Source organism: Oncorhynchus mykiss, chromosome 7 (assembly GCF_013265735.2).
Source record: "Oncorhynchus mykiss isolate Arlee chromosome 7, USDA_OmykA_1.1, whole genome shotgun sequence".
Classification (NCBI taxonomy): Eukaryota; Metazoa; Chordata; class Actinopteri; order Salmoniformes; family Salmonidae; genus Oncorhynchus; species Oncorhynchus mykiss.
In genome coordinates this window covers 225,219-246,770 of record NC_048571.1, presented here as the reverse complement: position 1 = coordinate 246,770, position 21,552 = coordinate 225,219, and the positions used below count along the sequence as shown (strand labels likewise).

Sequence of the window (21,552 nt, the reverse complement as noted above, 5' to 3'; positions counted from 1 at the left end):
CACACAGGAGACCATGTTGAGACATTCTCTACATCCAGAGAGCAACAGCAGGAAGATCACAGAGCAAACAGGTCTCACCACTGCCCACATTGTGAGGAGATTTTCCCAATTCTATCAAAGCTAAAAATACACCTACAAATACACACAGGGGAGAATCTGTATTCCTGCACTGACTGTGGGAAGAGTTTCACAACATCACAGGCTCTGACAGTTCATCGACGAGTGCACACTGGAGAAAAACCTTACTCCTGCTCTGACTGTGGGGAGAGTTTCTCGCATCAGAGCAACTTAAAAACACACCAACGTATACATACAGGAGAGAAGCCTTACTCCTGCTCTGACTGTGGGGAGAGTTTCTCTCAACAGAGCAGCTTAAAAACACACCAACTTATGCACACAGGAGAGAAGCCTTACTCCTGCTCTGACTGTGGGAACAGTTTCACCTCATCAAGCAGCTTAAAAAAACACCAACGTGTACACACGGGAGAGAAGCCTTACTCCTGCTCTGACTGTGGGGCGATTTTCTCTCAGCAGAGCAGCTTAAAGTCACACCAACTTATACATACAGGAGAGAAGCATTACTTCTGCTCTGACTGTGGAAAATGTTTCACAAGATCAGTTGAGCTAAGAGTTCATCGGAGAACACACACAGGAGAGAAGCCTTACTGCTGCTCTGACTGTGGGAAGAGTTTCTCTCAACAGGGCCACTTAATATGTCACCAGCGAATACACACAGGAGAGAAGCCTTACTACTGCTCTGAATGTGGGATGAACTTTTTTCAACAGAGCGGCTTAAAGTCACACCAACGAATACACACAGGAGAGAAGCCTTACGCGTGCTCTGACTGTGGGAAGAGTTTTTCAAATCAGAGCAACTTAAAAACACACCAACGTATACATAAAGGAGAGAAGCCTTACTCCTGCTCTGACTGTGGGAAGTGCTTCACAACATCAACTGAGCTAAAAGTTCATCAAAGAAGACACACAGGAGAGAAGCCTTATTTCTGCTCTGACTGTGGGAAGAGTTTCACCCGATTGGCTACCTTAAAAACACATCAATGTATACATAAAGGAGAGAAGCCTCATCACTTCTCTCAGACCAGCTAAGATTAAAGTCACTCCATCAATTAATCCTCATCTCATAAAAGAAGTGGTAACAGTGAATTTGATAACATTAAGAAAGAGTAACACTACTGTAATCATATTGTTTCTCACTGCGAGGGAACTGTGAAGAGGAAAGAGTGCGTTTATAGAATCATGTCATTGGAAAGTCCATCCTTTTTTTTAATGAGCCATTTGCACATGTGTTGATGTTGTGGTGGTGCTGGAGATGATGAATATGAAGAAATGTCCCTTTAGGACAAACCAAAAGGAGGGTGGATAGATGGGTCTGCATATAACATGAACGTCTTGCAACCCAAAGGCATATAACATGAACGTATTGCAACCCAAAGGCATATAACATGAACGTCTTGCAACCCAAAGGCATATAACATGAACGTCTTGCAACCCAAAGGCATATAACATGAACGTCTTGCAACCCAAAGGCATATAACATGAACGTATTGCAACCCAAAGGCATATAACATGAACGTCTTGCAACCCAAAGGCATATAACATGAACGTATTGCAACCCAAAGGCATATAACATGAACGTCTTGCAACCCAAAGGCATATAACATGAACGTATTGCAACCCAAAGGCATATAACATGAACGTCTTGCAACCCAAAGGTTTCATGTTCGAATCTCATCATGGACAACTTTTGCATTTGAACTAATAAGCACCTTTTCCAACTACACTACATGGACAAAAGTATGTGGGCACCTGCTCGTGGAACATCTCATTCCAAAATCATGGCCCTTAATATGGACCTGGTCCCCCTTTTGCTGCTATAACAGCCCCCACTCTTCTGGGAAGGCTTTCCACTAGATGTTTGAACATTGCTGCTATAACAGCCCCCACTCTCCTGGGAAGGCTTTCCACTAGAAGTTGTAACATTGCTACGGGAACGTGCTTCCATTCAGACGCATTAGTGAGGTTGGGCACTGATGTTGGGCGATTAGGCCTGGCTCGCAGTCGATATTCCAATTCATCCCAAAGGTGTGATGGGGTTGAGATCAGGGCTCTGTGCAGGCCAGTCAAGTTCTTTCAAACCGTTTTTTGACACACCATTTCTGTATGGACGTCTATTTGTGCTCGGGGGCATTGTCACGCTGAAACAGGAAAGGGCCTTCCCCAAACTGGTGCCACAAAGTTGGCAGCACAGAATCATCTATAATGTCATTGCACGTTAAGATTTCCCTTCACTGGAACTATGGAGCCTAGCCCGAACCATGAAAAACAGCCCCACACCATTATTCCTCCACCAAACTTTACAGTTGCCACTATGCATTGGGGCAGGTAGCGTTTGCCTGGCATTCACCAAACACAGATTTTTCTGTGGGACTGCCAGATGATGAAGAGTGATTCATCACTCCAGACAACACGTTTACACTGCTTCAGAGTCCAATAGCGGCGAGCTTTACACCCCTCCAGCCAATGCTTGGCATTGCGCATGGTGATCTTAGTCTTGTGTGCGGCTACTCGGCCATGGAAACCCATTTCATGAAGCTCCCGATGAACAGTTCTTCTGTTGCTTCCAGAAGCAGTTTGGAACTCGATAGGACAGGCAATTTTTACGTGCTAAGCGCTTCCGCTCTCGGTGGTCCCGTTTTTTGAGCTTGTGTGGCTTACCACTTCGTGGTTGAGCCATTCTTGCTCCTAGATGTTTTCATAATAACAGCACTTACAGTTTAACAGGGCAGCTCTAGCAAGGAAGAAACATGACGAACTGACTTGTTGGAAAAGTGGCATCCTATGACGGTGCCACATTGAAAGTCACTGAGCTCTTCAGTATCAGTAAGGCCATTCTACTTCCAATGTTTGTCTATGGAGATTGCATGGCCGTGTGCTCGATTTTATACTCCTGTCAGCAACAGGTGTGGCTGAAGTAGCCAAATCCACTATTTTGTGTGTATATATAGTGTACTTAGCATGTTAATTAATGTTAGCAACAACAAAATGGAATTTGTAAAATATCATACGTATCGCAAATTCGTAACATATTGTACGAATTGTAATTCATACATCTTAGAAATCGTATTACATTCATAGGCCAATGTAACATAACATACTAAATTGAGTGGTATGGTTTTGCTCTGACACCAAGTTGTCCCTCTGCAGTTCTCTGTTGGGAATGAGCTAGTAGACACATGTATCAGATAGAGATGGTGTGATGATCAGTTCTCTGTTGGGAATGAGCTGGTAGACAACATGTATCAGATAGAGATGGTGTGATGATCAGTTCTCTGTTGGGAATGAGCTAGTAGACACATGTATCAGATAGAGATGGTGTGATGATCAGTTCTCTGTTGGGAATGAGCTGGTAGACAACATGTATCAGATAGAGATGGTGTGATGATCAGTTCTCTGTTGGGAATGAGCTAGTAGACAACATGTATCAGATAGAGATGGTGTGATGATCAGTTCTCTGTTGGGAATGAGCTGGTAGACAACATGTATCAGATAGAGATGGTGTGATGATCAGTTCTCTGTTGGGAATGAGCTAGTAGACACATGTATCAGATAGAGATGGTGTGATGATCAGTTCTCTGTTGGGAATGAGCTAGTAGACACATGTATCCGATAGAGATGGTGTGATGATCCGTTTTCTGTGGGAATGAGCTGGTAGACACATGTATCAGATAGAGATGGTGTGATGATCAGTTTTCACCATTACTTTGGGTGGATTATTTTTTACTACATAATGACTTTTGTTTAATGATACACAGGCTATGAAATGACTTCCCTGTTTATTAAATTGTCTTTTAAAACTAGATTCATTATTATAGTAATTGATAATTAATACATTTGGATAACTGTAATGAACTTAATTTATCTGCTAATGAAAAATAAACATTCTACATGATTTTGTGCTGGTCAACCTTTGTTTTTTGGGTTATCTATACAGAAAATACAATGTTAATTTCTAATTGACATGTTTATCTACTCAAAACATGTCACTACACCTTTACACATCACCATGGGGACAAGCCAAATGGCTAGCCACCAGTAATTGCTACAATGCACACAAATAGATGTTTTGCAGTAGAAAATACTTAAATGTTTCTTATTAAATAACAGTTCAATAAAAATGATATTGTGCAATGAAACCAAGTGTATTCATCATTTTGTTGGATTAAAAGTACTTACAAATGTTTGATTGTGTGCACTCGCTGTGTGATCTTTTATAGAACTCACCAGCATATGTGGTCCTAAAGACTGGAAAGGAGTTGAGCCATCTCTATGGGGAAAGAATATAGTTTGGGCTGAATCCAGGAAATAAAGTCTGAGGTTAAAACCTGTTATGGATGATGCGAATTTTCGCAGCTTTTTGTTAAAAATCGCGCAACATTTCAAAGTCCTGCTACTCATGCCAAGAATATAGTATATGCATATGATAAGTATGTGTGGATAGAAAACACTCTGAAGTTTCTAAAACTGGTTAAATCGGGTCTGTGGCTATAACAGAACGTGTTTAGGAGTAAAAATCCCTGGTAAAACTGTTTACCAAAAACAAAATATTTGTCCGCCATTCAATGTATTGTTAAAGGCGACCTAAAATAAATGAGGACCCCCTGTAAACGCCTACAGCTTCCACACATTTATCCTTGGTTACAACACGAATAAGCCCCTCCTTTCTTGAGGCGCACCACAGTATGTTGTGAAACTGAAAAAATGGACGATGATTTCCAGACTTGCTGCTATCGAATACAGATCGCCCCGTGATCAATTTGATACATCATTAACGTTTATTAATACCTACAGTTGGTTTAGAAAAGTCGTTTGAAGTGATTTGTAAAAGTTTATAGGCGACTTTTGTAATTTTAAAAAGTGACGTTGCGTCTTGTAAATGGGCTTTTTGCAGCATCAGACTGGCCTTCAGCAAATGACATTTTGGGTATACAATGACGGATTTAATCGGGAAAAAGACCCAATTGTGATGTTTATGGGACATATAGGAGTGCCAACAAAGAAGCTCGTCCAAGGTAATGAATGTTTTATATTTTATTTCTGCGTTTTGGGTAGCGCCGGCTACCGCAAAATCTGTTGTTTACGTGTCGTGCTGGTATTTTGGGGGGGTGCATGCTATCAGATAATAGCTTCTCATGCTTTCGCCGAAAAGCATTTTACAAATCTGACTTGGTGGCTAGATTCACAACGAGTGTAGCTTTAATTCAGTACCTTGCATGTGTATTTTTATGAAAGTTTGAGATTTATCGAGTACTATACTCGAGTACTATAGGTGGCGCTCTGAAATTTCCGCTGAGCTGTCCCTGTGCAGGGACCACCTCCATAACAAGTTTTAACACAGGCTTAGGAGATCTTATACGTTTTGTTCTACGAGATCATATCAGTCATTTAACAGGACCTGTATGAACTATGAAGCATTTTATGTGCTTTATATGATACATAACTGCAGCAAAATGCAAAAAAAGTGATGTTAGCTGATGAAGATTAACTCATAGAAAACGTATGAGATCTAAGCCTGTGTTTACCACAGACCTTTTAGTGCCTACAAAAAGACCATTACTATTGCTCTCGATTGCTTTGCAGCATGGGGAGGGGGCATGATCACTGAGAGTGCGTTCTTCTTGTTTGATGTTTATTGGTGTTGTTCAGACCAACGTTAAAGGCGCATCACTGCCACCTGGCCTGGAGTGTTATAGAGACATGTGGTTCTGTCCTGGTGACATCACAGCGTCAGAGAGAACTCCTGACTGTAGTCATACCAAAACACTCCAGGCACTCAGACCATAAGAACCATTCATACTGTCAGATCTAATATGAAGAACTGAATACAACCATAAGAACCATTCATACTGTCAGATCTAATATGAAGAACTGAATACAACCATAAGAACCATTCATACTGTCAGATCTATAATGGAAGAACTGAATACAAAACAGAAGAGTTTGACCAGTACAAATTCATGTAACTTTATTTTTAATTAGCAGATCAATTAACTTAACTTATGCAGTTATCCAAACACATTCATTATCAATGACTAAAACAAATGTTTTTAAAAGATAACTTAATAAACACACGTAGTAGTTTCATAACCTGTGTATCATTAAACAGTTGTTTAATAGCAAAAATAATCCCCCCAAACTAATGTTGAAAACTGATCATCTCTATCTGATACATGTCGTGTCTACTAGTTCATTCCCACAGAGAACTTTAGAGGGACAACCCGAATGAAAGCAAGTGCCCACAGTAATGTTCCAACATCTGGTGGAAAGCCTTCCCGGAAGAGCCTGTTATAGCGGCAAAAGGGGGACCAACTCCATATTAATACCCATGTTTTTGGAATGAGATGTTCGATGCGCAGGTGTCCACATACTTTTGGTCATGTAATGTAGAATAGAAATTGTAGGACGTATAAATTACAATTTATATGATATGTTATGAATTGGAATTTGTAAAATATGTTACAAATGTTCAATATGTTACGAATTACAATTTATTGTTGCTAATGCTAGCTAGGTGGCTATGCTTTGGGTTAAGTTTAGGGTTAGGGGAAAAACTTTTAGCTAACGTGCTAAGGCGCGGCATGCTAAGCTAACATGCTAAGGAGCGGCATGCTAAGCTAACATGCTAAGGAGCGGCATGCTAAGCTAACATGCTAAGGAGTGGCATGCTAAGCTAACATGCTAAGGAGCGGCATGCTAAGCTAACATGCTAAGGAGCGGCTTGCTAAGCTAACATGCTAAGTAGTATCTAAAAAGGAGTAAGACGTTGCAAAGTTGCTTATTAGCTAAAATAAGCTAAAGTCATCTGTGATGAGATTCAAACATGCAACCTTTGGGTTGCTAGATGTTCGTGTTATACGCCCAGCCATCCAAAGAGCAGGAGTAAGGCTTCTCTCCTGTGTGTATACAGTTGGTGTGTTTTTAAGCTGACCAGTTGAAACTCTCCCCACAGAAAGAGTTAGACCAGGCTGAGAGGGAAGCAGTACCACCATGTCAACTGTTAAACTATAAAATGTTTGTTTTTAAAATGAGAAGCCTCACAGAAGATATTTAACATTAACTGAAAATCCAAGGTCATCTCAATATATTGTGTCTATAAGGTAGTAGTTTTGGAATTGTTAGCTAGATTACTTGTTGGTTATTACTGCATTGTCGGAACTAGAAGCACAAGCATTTCGCTACACTCGCATTAACATCTGCTAACCATGTGTATGTGACAAATAAAATTTGATTAGATTAGATTTGAATATCTTTACATTAGAAGCTAACAAAACACACCAAAACAGACAAGGTGCACAGTGATATGTAAAGTAAAGAGAGGCTAACATTCTATAAACACTCCCTTTCCTCTGCACAGTTTTCTCACAATGAGAAACAATAGGATTACAATAGTGTTCTACACTTTCTTCATTTGATCCAATTTACTGTTACAACTTATTTTAAGACTCTAATCTTAACTGTTCTGAGAGAAGTGGCGGTGGTGAGACCTCTTTGCTCTCTTCATGCTGTTGCTCTCAACACTGTCTCCTGTATAGGCATAGACAGACTTTACAATTGGAGGATGCATTTAATGCATATTTTATCATATTCAATAGGCTACATCTGTCGGTACATATATGTGACAAATATATCATATCTTATAACTAGCTCTATTAAAGGGAAATGAAGCACCAACCAAACATCAACATGTGAAAATGGCATCATCAACCAATTAGTAGGCAATGCCTCCTCATAAATTGGTCCAAAAAAAAAATCACACGATGCACACCGATGATGTCATTAGAAACACTTATCTTCCTCAATCTTTTTTTTACTACAGAAACACGCAATATTCACATGTTGATGTTGGGGTGGTGCTGGAGATGAGGAATATCCCTTTAAGTTAACAGTCTAAAATGTGCTAAATGCTCTGCAGTTGTGCATTTGGTTTGCTAATTTAGTAGTTAGTTAGCTAACTTCTCCTGGATGCTGTCTATTATATGCTGTCTAATATATATATATATTTTTGCGTGCAGTTACCTAATATTCTGGTATGGCACAAGGTCAATATGAAGGTACGACAATCTGGATAACACCCAAGCCTAGCTAAGGTGTCCAACAGAGATAAAATATTCCCACAGGCAGTGCAGTACACACAAGCTTTTCCCCAGTGTGTGTTCGCTGATTAACTTTTAGATTACCCAGTGCTGTGAAGCCTTTTCCACAGTCAGACAAGGAGTAAGGCTTCTCTCGGTCTAAGAAGCAGTAGATCTGTTCTATGTGCACTATTTCTATGCTTCCCGTTCTGAAGTTTAGTTTTTTTACTTCCATTTTTGTACAACAGCTGAAAATACAATATTTTGATCATGGAAAATATATTTCACAGCGGTTTAGATTTTTTTAGCTGTGACACAATGACTGCTTATTTTAGAACTATTGCAATTTGAACACACAGGAAATGGTGGAGTGATTTCTACATAGTGCATCTTTAAGTGATGGAGTGACTTTATCTCTTAGCTGGTCTGAGAGAACTGATGAGGCTTCTGCCCTTTATGTATACATTTGTGGCGTTTTAAGGTATCCAATCGGGAGAAACTCTTCCCGCAGTCAGAGCAGGAGTAAGGCTTCTCTCCTGTGTGTATACGTTGGTGCGCTTCTAAGTTGCCCAGTTGGGAGAACCTTTTTCCACAGTCAGAGCAGGAATAAGGCTTCTCTCCTGTATGTATTCGCTGATGACATTTTAACATATCCAATCGGGAGAAACTCTTTCTACAGTCAGAACAGGTGTAAGGCTTCTCTCCTGTGTGTGATCTTTTATGAACTTTTAGCTCAGCTGATGTTGTGAAGCACTTCCCACACTCAGAGCAGGAGTAAGGCTTCTCTCCTGTGTGTATACGTTGGTGTGCTTCTAAGTTGCCCAGTTGAGAGAAACTCTTACCACAGTCAGAGCAGGAGTAAGGCTTCTCTCCTGTATGTATTCGTTGGTGACATTTTAACATATCCAATTGGGAGAAACTCTTTCCACATTCAGAGCAGTAGTAAGGCTTCTCTCCAGTGTGCACTCGCTGATGAACTGTCAGAGCTTGTGATGTTGTGAAGCTCTTCCCACAGTCAGTGCAGGAGAAAGGCTTCTCTCCTGTGTGTATACGTTCGTGTGTTTTTAAGTTGCCCAGTTGAGAGAAACACTCCCCACAGTAAGAGCAGGAGTAAGGCTTCTCTCCTGTGTGTATACGTTTGTGTGTTTTTAAGCTGCCCAGTTGAGAGAAACTCTTTCCACAGTCAGAGCAGGAGTAAGGCTTCTCTCCTGTGTGTATTCGTTGGTGGGTTTTTAGGTGGCCCTGTTGAGAGAAACTCTCCCCACAGTCAAAGCAGGAGTATGGCTTCTCTCTTGTGTGTATTCGATGGTGGGTTTTTAGATGGCCCTGTTGAGAGAAACTCTCCCCACAGACAAAGCAGAAGTATGGCTTCTCTCCAGTGTGCACTTTCTGATGAGCTGTCAGAACATGTGATGTTGTGAATCTCTTCTCACAATCTGTGCAGGAATACAGATTCTGGTCTGTGTGTATTTTTAGGTGTGTTTTTAGATTTGATAGAATTGGGAAACTCTCCTCACAATGTGGGCAGTGGTGAGACCTCTTAGCTCTGTGATCTTCCTGCTGTTGCTCTCTGGATGTAGAGAATGTCTCAACATGGTCTCCTGTGTGAACAACATCAGAAGAACCAGTCAGTTGGTGTGATATACATGTCAATCAAATGCAATTTATGAAGCCCTTTTTACATCAGCAGTTTTCACAAAGTGCTTTAAAATATATCCAGCTTAAACCCTCAAAGAGCAAGCAATGCAGATGTAGAAGCACATTGGCTAGGAAAAACTCCCTAGAAAGGAGGAACCGGGCTCTGAGGGGTGGCCAGTCCTCTTCTGGCTGTAGCAGTAACATATGAACTCATCAGTAGGCTGTACAATCCAAACGGGGAATACATCTATTCTAAAAGTGGGTAACAGTCAGGCTTGTGGTCTATATAAATGCTCTCTGGATGTAGAGAATGTCTCAACATGGTCTCCTGTGTGGTCGAAAGGTTTCATGAGCTGAAATAAAATATCCCAGAAATGTTTCATATTCACAAAAAGATTATTTCTCAAAAATGTTTACATCTGTGTTAGTGAGCATTTCTGCATTGCCAAAATAATCCGTCCACCTGACAGGTGTGACATAAAGAAGCTGATTAAACAACATGAAAATGTATACGGAGACTTGATTACACACAGGTGGATTGTATTTATCATCATTAGTCATTTAGGTCAACATTGGATCATTCAGAGATCCTCACTGAACTTCTGGAGAGAGTTTGCTGCACTGAAAGTAAAGGGGCTGAATCATTTTGCACGCCCAATTTTTCAGTTTTTGATTTGTTAAAAAAGTTTGAAATATCCAATAAATGTCGTTCCACTTCATGATTGTGTCCCACTTGTTGTTGATTCTTCACAAAAAAATACAGTTTTATATCTTTATGTTTGAAGCCTGAAATGTGGCAAAAGGTCGCAAAGTTCAAGGGGGCCGAATACTTTCGCAAGGCACTGTATATTGTGAATAATGATGAGTGAGAAAGTTACAGACACACAAATATAATACCCCCAATACATGCTAACCTCTCACCATTAAAAGAAGAGGGGAGGTTAGCATTTGTTTTGGCGGAGGGCTATGATGTGTTTTACATCTGTTACTTTCTCACTCATAATTATTAACGTAGAAGTGTTTAGAAACATATTCTATTCTTATTTAATAACTGGATAGGAGTGGACTCGAACTAAGGTGTACCCAAGAGCCATCGCCAGCAATCATGGATCTTTATTTCTTCTTCTCACCAACAGTCATATTTGACATTAAGTTGGCTTACATGCATAATCGTAGCCTATTTTACAAGGGGTGATTTGCAATATCAGCCATTTTATCAATTGATTCTTCAGCGATAAAAGTAATATTTCATCCATGCTTTATGAGTTTAGTTGCCTTTTACTCATTTTAGGTATTTACATTTTTACTTGCATTTCATCTCGTTATAAACAAAATGTCTTCTGCAATATCTTGTTGCGTCAGTCTTGGCCATTAGTCCCCATCTCATAATGATACATTCTCCTCCCAGCTGCAAACCAAGTGTCAAGGTGGCTATCGTCAATAATGTATCGAATAAGAACTGTGGCTTTAAGCTTCAGTCATTTTGCCTGTAGCCTATTAATGTTAAATACATGGGGGTTTTCTTCTCCATAATTCTAACAATTTGCTTAAGTTTCTATGTACCGGGATTCACCTTGTGGTCTATAATTTATTCGGGGAAATGCTTCTCTATGCAAGTTTCAACATCCTAACCTACTAACAACGATTTGGTCCCAGTCACCATTTTCTAGTTGCAAATGAAGGCTACCCAGCAACGTGTTTCTAGTTGCAAATGAAGGCTACCCAGCAACGTGTTTCTAGTTGCAAATGAAGGCTACCCAGCAACGTATTTCTAGTTGCAAATGAAGGCTACCCAGCAACGTGTTTCTAGTTGCAAATGAAGGCTACCCAGCAACGTGTTTCTAGTTGCAAATGAAGGCTACCCAGCAACGTGTTTCTAGTTGCAAATGAAGGCTACCCAGCAACGTGTTTCTAGTTGCAAATGAAGGCTACCCAGCAACGTGTTTCTAGTTGCAAATGAAGGCTACCCAGCAACGTGTTTCTAGTTGCAAATGAAGGCTACCCAGCAACGTGTTTCTAGTTGCAAATGAAGGCTACCCAGCATCGTGTTTCTAGTTGCAAATGAAGGCTACCCAGCAACGTGTTTCTAGTTGCAAATGAAGGCTACCCAGCATCGTGTTTCTAGTTGCAAATGAAGGCTACCCAGCATCGTGTTTCTAGTTGCAAATGAAGGCTACCCAGCAACGTGTTTCTAGTTGCAAATGAAGGCTACCCAGCAACGTGTTTCTAGTTGCAAATGAAGGCTACCCAGCATCGTGTTTCTAGTTGCAAATGAAGGCTACCCAGCAACGTGTTTCTAGTTGTAAATGAAGGCTACCCAGCATCGTGTTTCTAGTTGCAAATGAAGGCTACCCAGCAACAAGTTTTTACCACATTGGTTCCCTTACTGGTTCATCGGTCCTTGGTTAGCGCTCAGTTTTTCATAATACTTTTACTCAAGTGCCTTTTCACGGGTGGTCCTACAGTTTCTATGGTCTCAAAGTTTCACGAGTTAGACAGTCGGCTTCTGAGTACAGGTCTTATCACACATGCTTCCCATCCGTGTAGGTTTGGGGGATGTTTAGGGTAAGTAGTTTGCAGTTCCCACGAATAATTGTTAACTCTAGTGGACCTCAGCTCATATTTTTTTATACCTATATTTAACTAGGCAAGTCAGTGAAGAACAAATTCTTATTTTCAATGACGGCCAACCGGGGAACAGTGGGTTAACTGCCTTGTTCAGGGGCAGAACAACAGATGTTTACCTTGGCAGCTTGGGGATTCGACGCTCTAATTACTAGGCTACCTGCCGCCCCATAGGCCTAGCAACATGTCTCATACAAGACAAATCACATTATTTCAGGCACTATTACGTCTAGTCGCTTTGTCTCGCAACTTATCCAGAACACTGCAATCTGTCTGGTGTTCAACATTCCCAAGTTCCCCCATGTCACACCCTGCTCTTCCGTACATTGCACAGGCTTCCAGTCGAAGCTCACATCCACTACAAGATCATGGTGCTTGCCTACAGAGAAACAAAGGGAACTGCCCCTCCCTACCTTCAGGTTATGCTCAAATCCTACATCCCAAACCGAGCGAAATTACTCAAATGTAAGTGTAAAAATGTACAAAACAACCATTGCTGTGCAGTCTGGAGTTTGGCAGGGATGTGTGATGTCAGAATTACAGAATAGATTGAACCTGCTTTTACCATGATTAACAGATTTACCAATCTTCTCCTCCTCTTCTTCATCTTTAATGTTGACATTCAGCTCCAGTGTTTGACTGCAGTCTTCCAGCTTCACTGTTGCCATCTCTGGATCCTCCAGTGCAAACTGGGCTCCACTGTCACAATCAGGACCCAGTGACTGTAGGTTTGGACTCACTGTGGAAGGAGAGAGGCAGGTTGGGTTTGTCCTCACTGTTGATGTAGTAATAAAGAGAAACAGACATAAAAATGATCGTCTTGACAGTTCTGGAACTTTTTTATTCTGTAAAATATGTTTTTTCCTGTTCAATTATCTAATTTCAATAGATCAAGTAGCTAAGCATAGACAACAAAAATTAATTCCCATTTGACACAAAGTGCACACTTTAAATTACACAACGTAAGTGCACTTAACCTATATAGTAGATTTCCTGGATTCACATACAGTGCATTTCGAAAGTACTCAGACCCCTTGACTTTTTCCATATTTTGTTACGTTTTACAGCCTTACTCTAAAACGGATAAAATGTATTCTTTTCCTCATCAATCTACACGCAAAACCCCATGACATCACAATACCCCATGACATCACAATACCCCATGACATCACAATACCCCTTAATGACAAAGCGAAAACAGGTTTTTAGACATTCTTGCAAATGTATTAAAAATAAAAAACAGAAATAACTTATTTATATAAGTATTCAGAGCGTGAAGGAATGTGTAAGTATGTGTGTGTGCCGTGTGTTTTGTGTGTATTAGTGGTGTGTGTGTTTAGGGTCGAGTGAGTGTACTTCGAGCCTGAGTCAGTGCAAAACATAATAATAGATAAGAATAAAATAAAAAGGGGGTCAATGCAAATTGTCCAGGTCACCATTTGATTAACTGTTCAGTAGTCTTATGGCTTTGGGGGTAGAAGCTGTTAAGGAGCGTTTTGGTACCAGACTTGGTGCTCCGGTACCGCTTGCCGTGCGGTAGCAGCGAGAACAGTCTGTGACTTTGGTGGCTGGAGTCTTTTACAATGTTTAGGGCCTTTCTCTGACACCGCCTGGTATAGAGGTCCTGGATGGCAGGGTGCTCGGCCCCAGTGTGGTGCTGTGCCGTACGCACTACCCTCTGTAGCGCCTTGAAGTCGGATGCCGAGCAGTTGCCATACCAAGCAGTGATGCAATCAGTCAGGATGCCCTCGATGGTGCAGCTGTAGAACGTTTTGAGGATCTGAGGACTCATGACAAATCTTTTAACCCTCCTGAAGGGGAATAGGCATTGTTGTGCCCTCCTAACGACTGTATTGGTGTGCCTAGACCATGAAAGTTGATGTTGATACCGAGGAACTTGAAGCTCTCGACCTTCTCCATTACAGCCCCATCAATGTGAATGGAGGTGTGCTTGGCCCTCCTTTTCCTGTAGTCCATGATCAGCTCCTTTGTCTTGCAGCACACTGCCAGGTCTCTAACCTCTTCCCTATAAGCGGTCTTGTCATTGTCGGTGATCAGGCCTTCCACTGTCGTGTCGTCGGCAAACTTAATGCTCATGCAGTCTTGGGTGAACAGGGAGTACAGGAGGGGACTAAGCATGGATCCCAGAGGGGGCCCCGTGTTAAGGGTCAGCGTGGCGGATTTGTTATTGCCTACCCTCACCACCTGGGGGCGGGCCGTCAGGAAGTCCAGGATCCAATTGCAGAGGGAGATGTTCAGTTCCAGGGTCCATAGCTTAGTGATAAGCTTAGAGGCCACTATACCATTTAACGTTCCCTTTGACCCGGTCTGGAGGAGGAGATTCATTTTAGGAGCAATGAAATGACGTCATGTTATTGTATATAAACTGTTACTCGTGGTAACGTGGCAGCGCGCGCCGAGAATAAATTCTGTTACCTATTATTGATAAGACTGGTCTCTGTCTATTTTATGCAAACAAGAATCTTACAAATTCTCATTAAATAGATTAAGGGAATTCAATTAATGAAAAAACATTGGTATATTTAAATTACAGTAACACAGAACACGCTGGCCATGGCAGAACACTGACATTCCGGTCTTGCAGGAAATCACGCACAGAACGAGCAGTATGGCTGGTGGCATTGTCATGCAGGAGGGTCATGTCAGGATGAGCCTGCATGAGGGGTACCACATGAAGGAGGAGGATGTCTTCCCTGTAACGCATAGCGCTGACATTGCCTGCAATGACAACAAGCTCAGTCCGATGATGCTGTGACACACCGCCCCAGACCATGATGGACCCTCCACCTCCAAATCGATCCCGCTCCAGAGTACAGGCCTCTGTGTAATGCTCATTCCTTCGATAAACGCGAATCCGACCATCACCCCTGGTGAGACAAAACCGTGACTCGTCAGGGAAGAGCACTTTTCGCCAGTCCTGTCTGATCCAGTGACGGTGGGTTTGTGACGGTGATGTCTGGTGAGGACCTGCCTTACAACAGGCCTACAAGCCCTCAGTCCAGCCTCAGCCTATTGCGGACAGTCTGAGCATCTGAGCACTGATGCAGGGATTGTGCGTTCCTGGTTTAACTCGGGCAGTTGTTGTTGCCATCCTGTACCAGTCCCGCAGGTGTGATGTTCGGATGTACCGATCCTGTGTTGTCACACGTGGTCTGCCACTGCGAGGAAGATCAGCTGTCCATCCTGTCTCCCTGTAGCGCTGTCTTAGGCGTCTCACAGTACGGACATGGCAATTTATTGCCCTGGCCACATCTGCAGTCCTCATGCCTCCTTGCAGCATGCCTAAGGCACATTCACGCAGATGAGTAGGGACCCTGGGCATCTTTATTTTGATGTTTTTCAGAGTCAGTGGAAAGGCCTCTTTAGTGTCCTAAGTTTTCATAACTGTGACCTTAATTGCCTACCATCTGTAAGCTGTTAGTGCCTTAACGATCAATCCACAGGTGCATGTTCATTAATTGTTTATGGTTCATTGAACAAGCATGGGAAACAGTGTTTAAACCCTTTACAATGGAGATCTGTGAAGTTATTTGGATTTTTACGACTGATCTTTGAAAGACAGGGTCCTGAAAAAGGGACGTTTCTTTTTTTTACTGAGTTTATTTACTATGACATGTGGTTGTCTCAACAAGCTATCTTAACATGAATGAACTGATGAAGATAAGTCGCTCTGGATAACAGCGTCTGCTAAATGACTCAAATGTCAGTGTAAACATGTACAAAACGACCACTGCTGTGCAGTCCGAATTTGGCAGGGATGTGTAATGTCAGAATTACAGAATAGTTTGAACCTGCTTTTACCATGATTAACAGATTTACCAATCTTACTGTATGTAGTTACTGTATGTATTCATATCAGTAGTCTGGTAGTGTATGTATTCATATCAGTAGTCTGGTACTGTATGTATTCATATCAGTAGGCTGGTACTGTATGTGTTCATATCAGTAGGCTGGTACTGTATGTATTCATATCAGTAGGCTGGTACTGTACGTATTCATATCAGTACGCTGTGCAATACAAATGGGGAATAAAATATTGGGGAATGAAAAGTATTCTAAAAGTATCTCATAAATCATGAAAAGTATGATCTATATCATCCTCTACTCACTATCACAAGGGTTAGAAACTATACAGACTAATTTCATAGAACTTTAAAACACTGGCAGTTTGTCTACTTCACTTCTTTAGTCTGCTCTCTGATCACTCCAGACAGCCCAGTGAATAAAACAAATGCTGACAATACTGGTGTCAAACCACCAAGTCTCAGTAGCATGAAATAACATCTACCTTCTCATTGAAACAGTTCATCATGAAACAGTTCTACTGCAATTTTTCATACACAGTGGGAAGTTGGAATGAACAACAAACTTAGTTAGGTAGAACCTGCTTTTACCATGAGAAACAGATGTCCCAATCTTCTCCTCCTCCTCTTCTTCATCTTTAATGTTGACATTCAGCTCCAGTGTTTGACTGTAGTCCTCCAGCTTCACTGATGCCATCTCTGGATCCTCCAGTGCAAACTGGGCTCCACTGTCACAATCAGGACCCAGTGACTGTAGGGTTTGTCTTCACTGTTGATGTTACTGGCCTCAGACTTGACCTGAGTCGTCCTGTAGTAATAAAGAGAAACAAACACAAAAGTTATTGCCTTGACAGTTCTGGCACTTTCTTTATTCTCTAAAAATATATTATATGTTTTTTAATTAAATTCTCATTTCAATAGATCAGGTAGCTAAGCATTGACAACTCAACATTCATTCCCATTAGACACAAAGTACACACTATAAAGGACACAACGTAAGTACTCTTAACCTATAGTAGATTTCCTCAATTCACATAAATCCATAAATGACTCAAAAACCATTTAGGTTGCCGTTTGTTTTAGGCAGTAGTATGAACTATTTCCCTGAACAACCATGTCTCCGACATATTATTTCAACTAACAAAAATCTCTTGTATTTCCCGTTCACACCATAGTAACATTTATAAATAAAGACGGAAACAACTGAATATCTCTGAATATTACTACACATGTAGAAAACTGATAATCATTACATTCAGCTTCCAAACTGTAGTGTGACTGTGTGAAACTGTCCGTCTCTACTGCTGCCCCCTTACTGCCTGCTTACTGAGCGAAACGCAGACAAGCTGACAGTCCTCTGAATTTACCAACGCCCCCGAGCGCACTATAGAGTACATTTACAAACAAACCCTAAAGCCAGTAGGGTCCAGCTGTGACATCATCTGTCAGAGTCTCGATGCTGCCTGCCACCTACTGATATGTCATCTCAGTGCAGTGCATCTCTCAGGTTAAGTGGGCGTTTCCAAAGGAACTATATATGGAGACGTGGGCGTTTCCAAAGGAACGATATATGGAGAAGTGGGCGTTTCCAAAGGAACGATACAAAGGAGAAGTGGGCCTTTCCAAAGGAACAATATCAGGAGAAGTGGGTGTTAAAATATTCAATAACAAATAATACATAGTAAAATAAATGTGTTTTATAAGGTAGCTAACGTTAGCTAGCATTTACATTTACGAACAACTTAACTACGGTTAGGTAGGTAAAGTTCAAAGATACAGTTCAGTGAGTGAAGAGTTTTATTTTTTTTTGCATAACTGAAATTCCTTACTGTCATTTCTGCAGATCATGACTAAAGTCTGACAACCCAAACGAGGTATTGAGTGGCACCTTTCGAAACCCCCACTTTTCCTAAGAGACGCACTGCATCGATAGACGACCTAGCGGTAGTGGGCAGGCAGCACAGAGACCATGAGGGGCGACTGCTCTGAGAGATGACGTTGCAGCTGGACCCCTCTATTTAAAGCTGCATGAATTCGGTCCAGTCAAATGTTTGGGCCAAGCCAAGGGTCGGCCGAAATTGTAAAACATAAACGTCTATAATTTGATAAGTTTGGTCCGGTCCGTGGATTTTGAAATCCAGCCCGCCGGTCCGCACCAAAGAAGACCCCCAAAATAGACTTCCAAAAGAAGTCGAGGGGCTCCTCCGCAGACAGAGTGGACGCCGCCATTTTACCAACTCAGGAGCTTCATTTTACACAAAACCAATAACATGTAAAAACGAACAAAAAAAATCTCAAATAGATTCTTTATGAAATGACCTTGTCGAAATTATGTACATTCACCCATGTCTACGTGACATGTAAAATAGTTTTTTTTATCACGTTTTTCACTCACTGGGTTTGACACAAACAATAACGCATAAAACCGGAAGGATTTGTTATCTAGCATGTTATGACGTTCTTTCGATGTTAGACTGTTTAAACTTACTATCGCATACCTTCAGTAATGAAGAGAAACGGACACAAAAGTTATCCTCTTGACAGCACAGTTATGGCGTTTCTTTATTCTGAAGAATGCGATCGGGGTTGCCAGGTGTATACAAAATGTCTAGCCCAATGATCAAAACCCGTCCACAAGGCCTGAAACGTGCCGATTTTTTTTCAGCCGCAAGAGAGGAGTTGACACATTTTGCCATAGTTATCGCCTTTTCCACAACGTTATGGAGCGAATTAAGAAGGAATATCGACGTAAGAAGTTACATTTGGTTTTCCATCAAAATAATAATTATTGCAAGCTAACATGACTAATAAAGGAATTTGAATATGTCTCAAGACTAAAGACAATTCGCTCTTATTAAACTCGCCAGATCATTTTCAGTCATTGGATGTAGATTTAACTGCTATGATTGTAAATAAATCCCTTGTGCGCATGTGCATAACTATTGATCAATCCAACAGGAGAGTTTGAGGGATGAAAGTTGGACAGAGGATCTCGAGATCTCTGTGCAAGAAACACTTGGACGAACTTCAAAAAACGAATTAGGATATTGACTTAAACCCTTTACAATGAAGGCTATTAACTTGTCATTTCAAATATGCATAGGCTAGGCTTACTGACTAAAGTCTGGGTTTATGATTGTAATTCAACTTTGCCATGGTTTGGTTAGCTAGATGCAAGTAGTATATAGCCAGATAGCCCACAGTAGCCTAGGCAATATATAAGATGAATGATTTAGCAGCTTGCTTAGTTCAAATTGACAGAGCATTTAGTTAACATGAATAGCGAGGCGATTGTTACGTAAGAAATGGTTCTGTTGCCCAATGGCCTCCTGGAATAAACTACTGAGGACGGGGTCTTGAATTTCAATCACTGAATCATATATTAATAATGTGTATATTTACCTGTAGCCTAATCTGACTGACTATTACCTTCAATCTAATGCATTCTAGCAACAGCTGATAGAACTGTGCCCATAATCACAACTGATAACTTCCTATTTCATTAACTAAACATGGCCATTAATAATTGCATAATTACACAAGGCTACAAGAACAATAAACTGAAGTTATAGGCTATGGATTAAATCCGTTCGACAGCTCCAGGTAGGCTACACAAGTGGCACAAATGTATTTGCAATGACTCCAGTGATATCGTCATCTCAACATGTTTATTGTATGAAATGGTAGGCTACAGTAGCTTACATAGGCATACAAATTAATAGGCTACTTAATGGCTAACATATGTATCATTCTCCACATTTAATATCAGTTTCATTGTGGACTTTTCCGTAACAGAAGCACGCGAGGGAGTTCCATAATTTATATTTAAAATGTCCCGCTCGAGATCCAAGAACTGAGTATGCTTAAAACCCTTCGCTTTATATGGTTTTCGCGCGTACCGTTATGTCTCCTCTCACGCCTCGATCACACCGACAGTGAATTTGTACACCAGAAGTACAACTTGTTTCCAATGGAACGCTTTGTTTGCCTTGCAGCATTGCGTTGCAGTTGCAGTGCGTTATGTGTGGTGTTGAATGTATCGAACGTGTGAGTAAAACTGTATGCGTAAACGGTTTGACAGAAATGGTAGCAGAAGGTGAATGTTGAACTCTTGTTGCACACATATCCAGATGATGCTATCAAGGCGTCACTCACGTTACTCAGCTGCCTGCTGCAGCGCTCAGCCTCAAACCACACACACCTCGGCCTCCGGCCCTCATACTCCCCACCACCCACTTGCTCAGCAACAGACTGCCTCACTGCCTAATAGTCAGCAGCAGGTCACATTGAAATAAATATTTTAAAGGAAAATGCTATAGCGGCTGCGGTGCAATTAAGAAGTAGCCCAAAAACCCGCAACCCGCCACCATTACATTTTCACCCGACATCGTTTTCCAAGTAGCTCACAGGAAAACTGCAAACATGGCAACCCCGAATAGGAGGTTTAACGTTTCCCGGTTGCAAGGACATCACTCCATAGAAATCCAATATGGCTGCCAACGCAATACCATATATGGACAAGTGTTTGTGACACCAAACTCAGTAGCTCTACTCTCATTGGTCCTAACGATTTTCTTACGTTTTTGCATGTAGCTTGCGACACCGCCATCAAATCAAATTGTATTTGTCACACGCGCCGTATACAACAACCGTATACCTTACCATGAAATACTTACTTACCAGCCCTTCCCAACAATGCAGTTAAAAAAATAAGAAAATTAACAAATAGATAAAGAAAATAGTAACACATTGTACTAGTAAGACATCATGGATGACATCAATGGATCATCAGAAATGGGGATAGATAGATGTATATATATAGAGAGAGAAAGAGAGATAGATAGTGCATATTTAATGTGTTAACAAGGCAAATAGTTATATGTATTATATTTACCTGCATGTATACCTAACTAATTGCCTGTATCTATATTGCAGAGATAAGTAGTGTCTTGCAGAGTAAAGATCAGAGCTCCAGCAAGCTCGTTTTGAGACCTAGCTACTGTAGCTAGCAACCCAACAACAGTGTGTACCAATACCAATTTCAAATACAAAAAACACCACAACAGGACATTTCCTTAATCCCACCTGGCCTAGCAGAGTTCCAGATGGAGCTACCAGCATATTGCTTACACCTATCCAATACTTCCAGATCTACACAATAAGATCTACTAGGGGTTTATTGAGGTTTTCAGGGATTTGTGCCAATGAACCAAGACCCTGGGCTCTGAGTTCAGGCCCAGATCAACACCACAATAACAAGAGACTCTATTTGTGCTATTAAATATAGTAGGTCTGCCCATACTAGGGATCAGGCT

The 21,552-nt window shown here is 41.2% G+C and overlaps 2 protein-coding genes across 9 annotated transcripts in view; one reads left to right on the top strand and one right to left on the bottom strand.

Annotated features, from left to right (window-relative positions):
- LOC110519534 (zinc finger protein 501-like) overlaps nucleotides 1-4,214 on the top strand; it is a 36,862-nt gene extending 32,648 nt beyond the window's left edge. For all 4 annotated transcript variants that reach the window (XM_036981904.1, XM_036981903.1, XM_036981902.1 and 1 more), the window contains exon 3: nucleotides 8-4,214. In XM_036981904.1, the coding sequence (XP_036837799.1) occupies nucleotides 8-1,107 (1,100 nt within the window). In that variant the 3' untranslated portion in view covers nucleotides 1,108-4,214. The remainder of the gene's footprint in view (nucleotides 1-7) is intronic.
- Nucleotides 4,215-5,613: 1,399 nt separating this feature from the next.
- LOC110519529 (zinc finger protein OZF-like) overlaps nucleotides 5,614-21,552 on the bottom strand; it is a 65,879-nt gene continuing 49,940 nt past the window's right edge. For 3 of the 5 annotated variants that reach the window (XM_036981876.1, XM_036981878.1, XM_036981879.1), the window contains exon 4: nucleotides 5,614-9,751. In XM_036981876.1, the coding sequence (XP_036837771.1) occupies nucleotides 8,568-9,751 (1,184 nt within the window). In that variant the 3' untranslated portion in view covers nucleotides 5,614-8,567. The other 2 variants (XM_036981877.1, XM_036981880.1) reach the window with 2 other exon arrangements.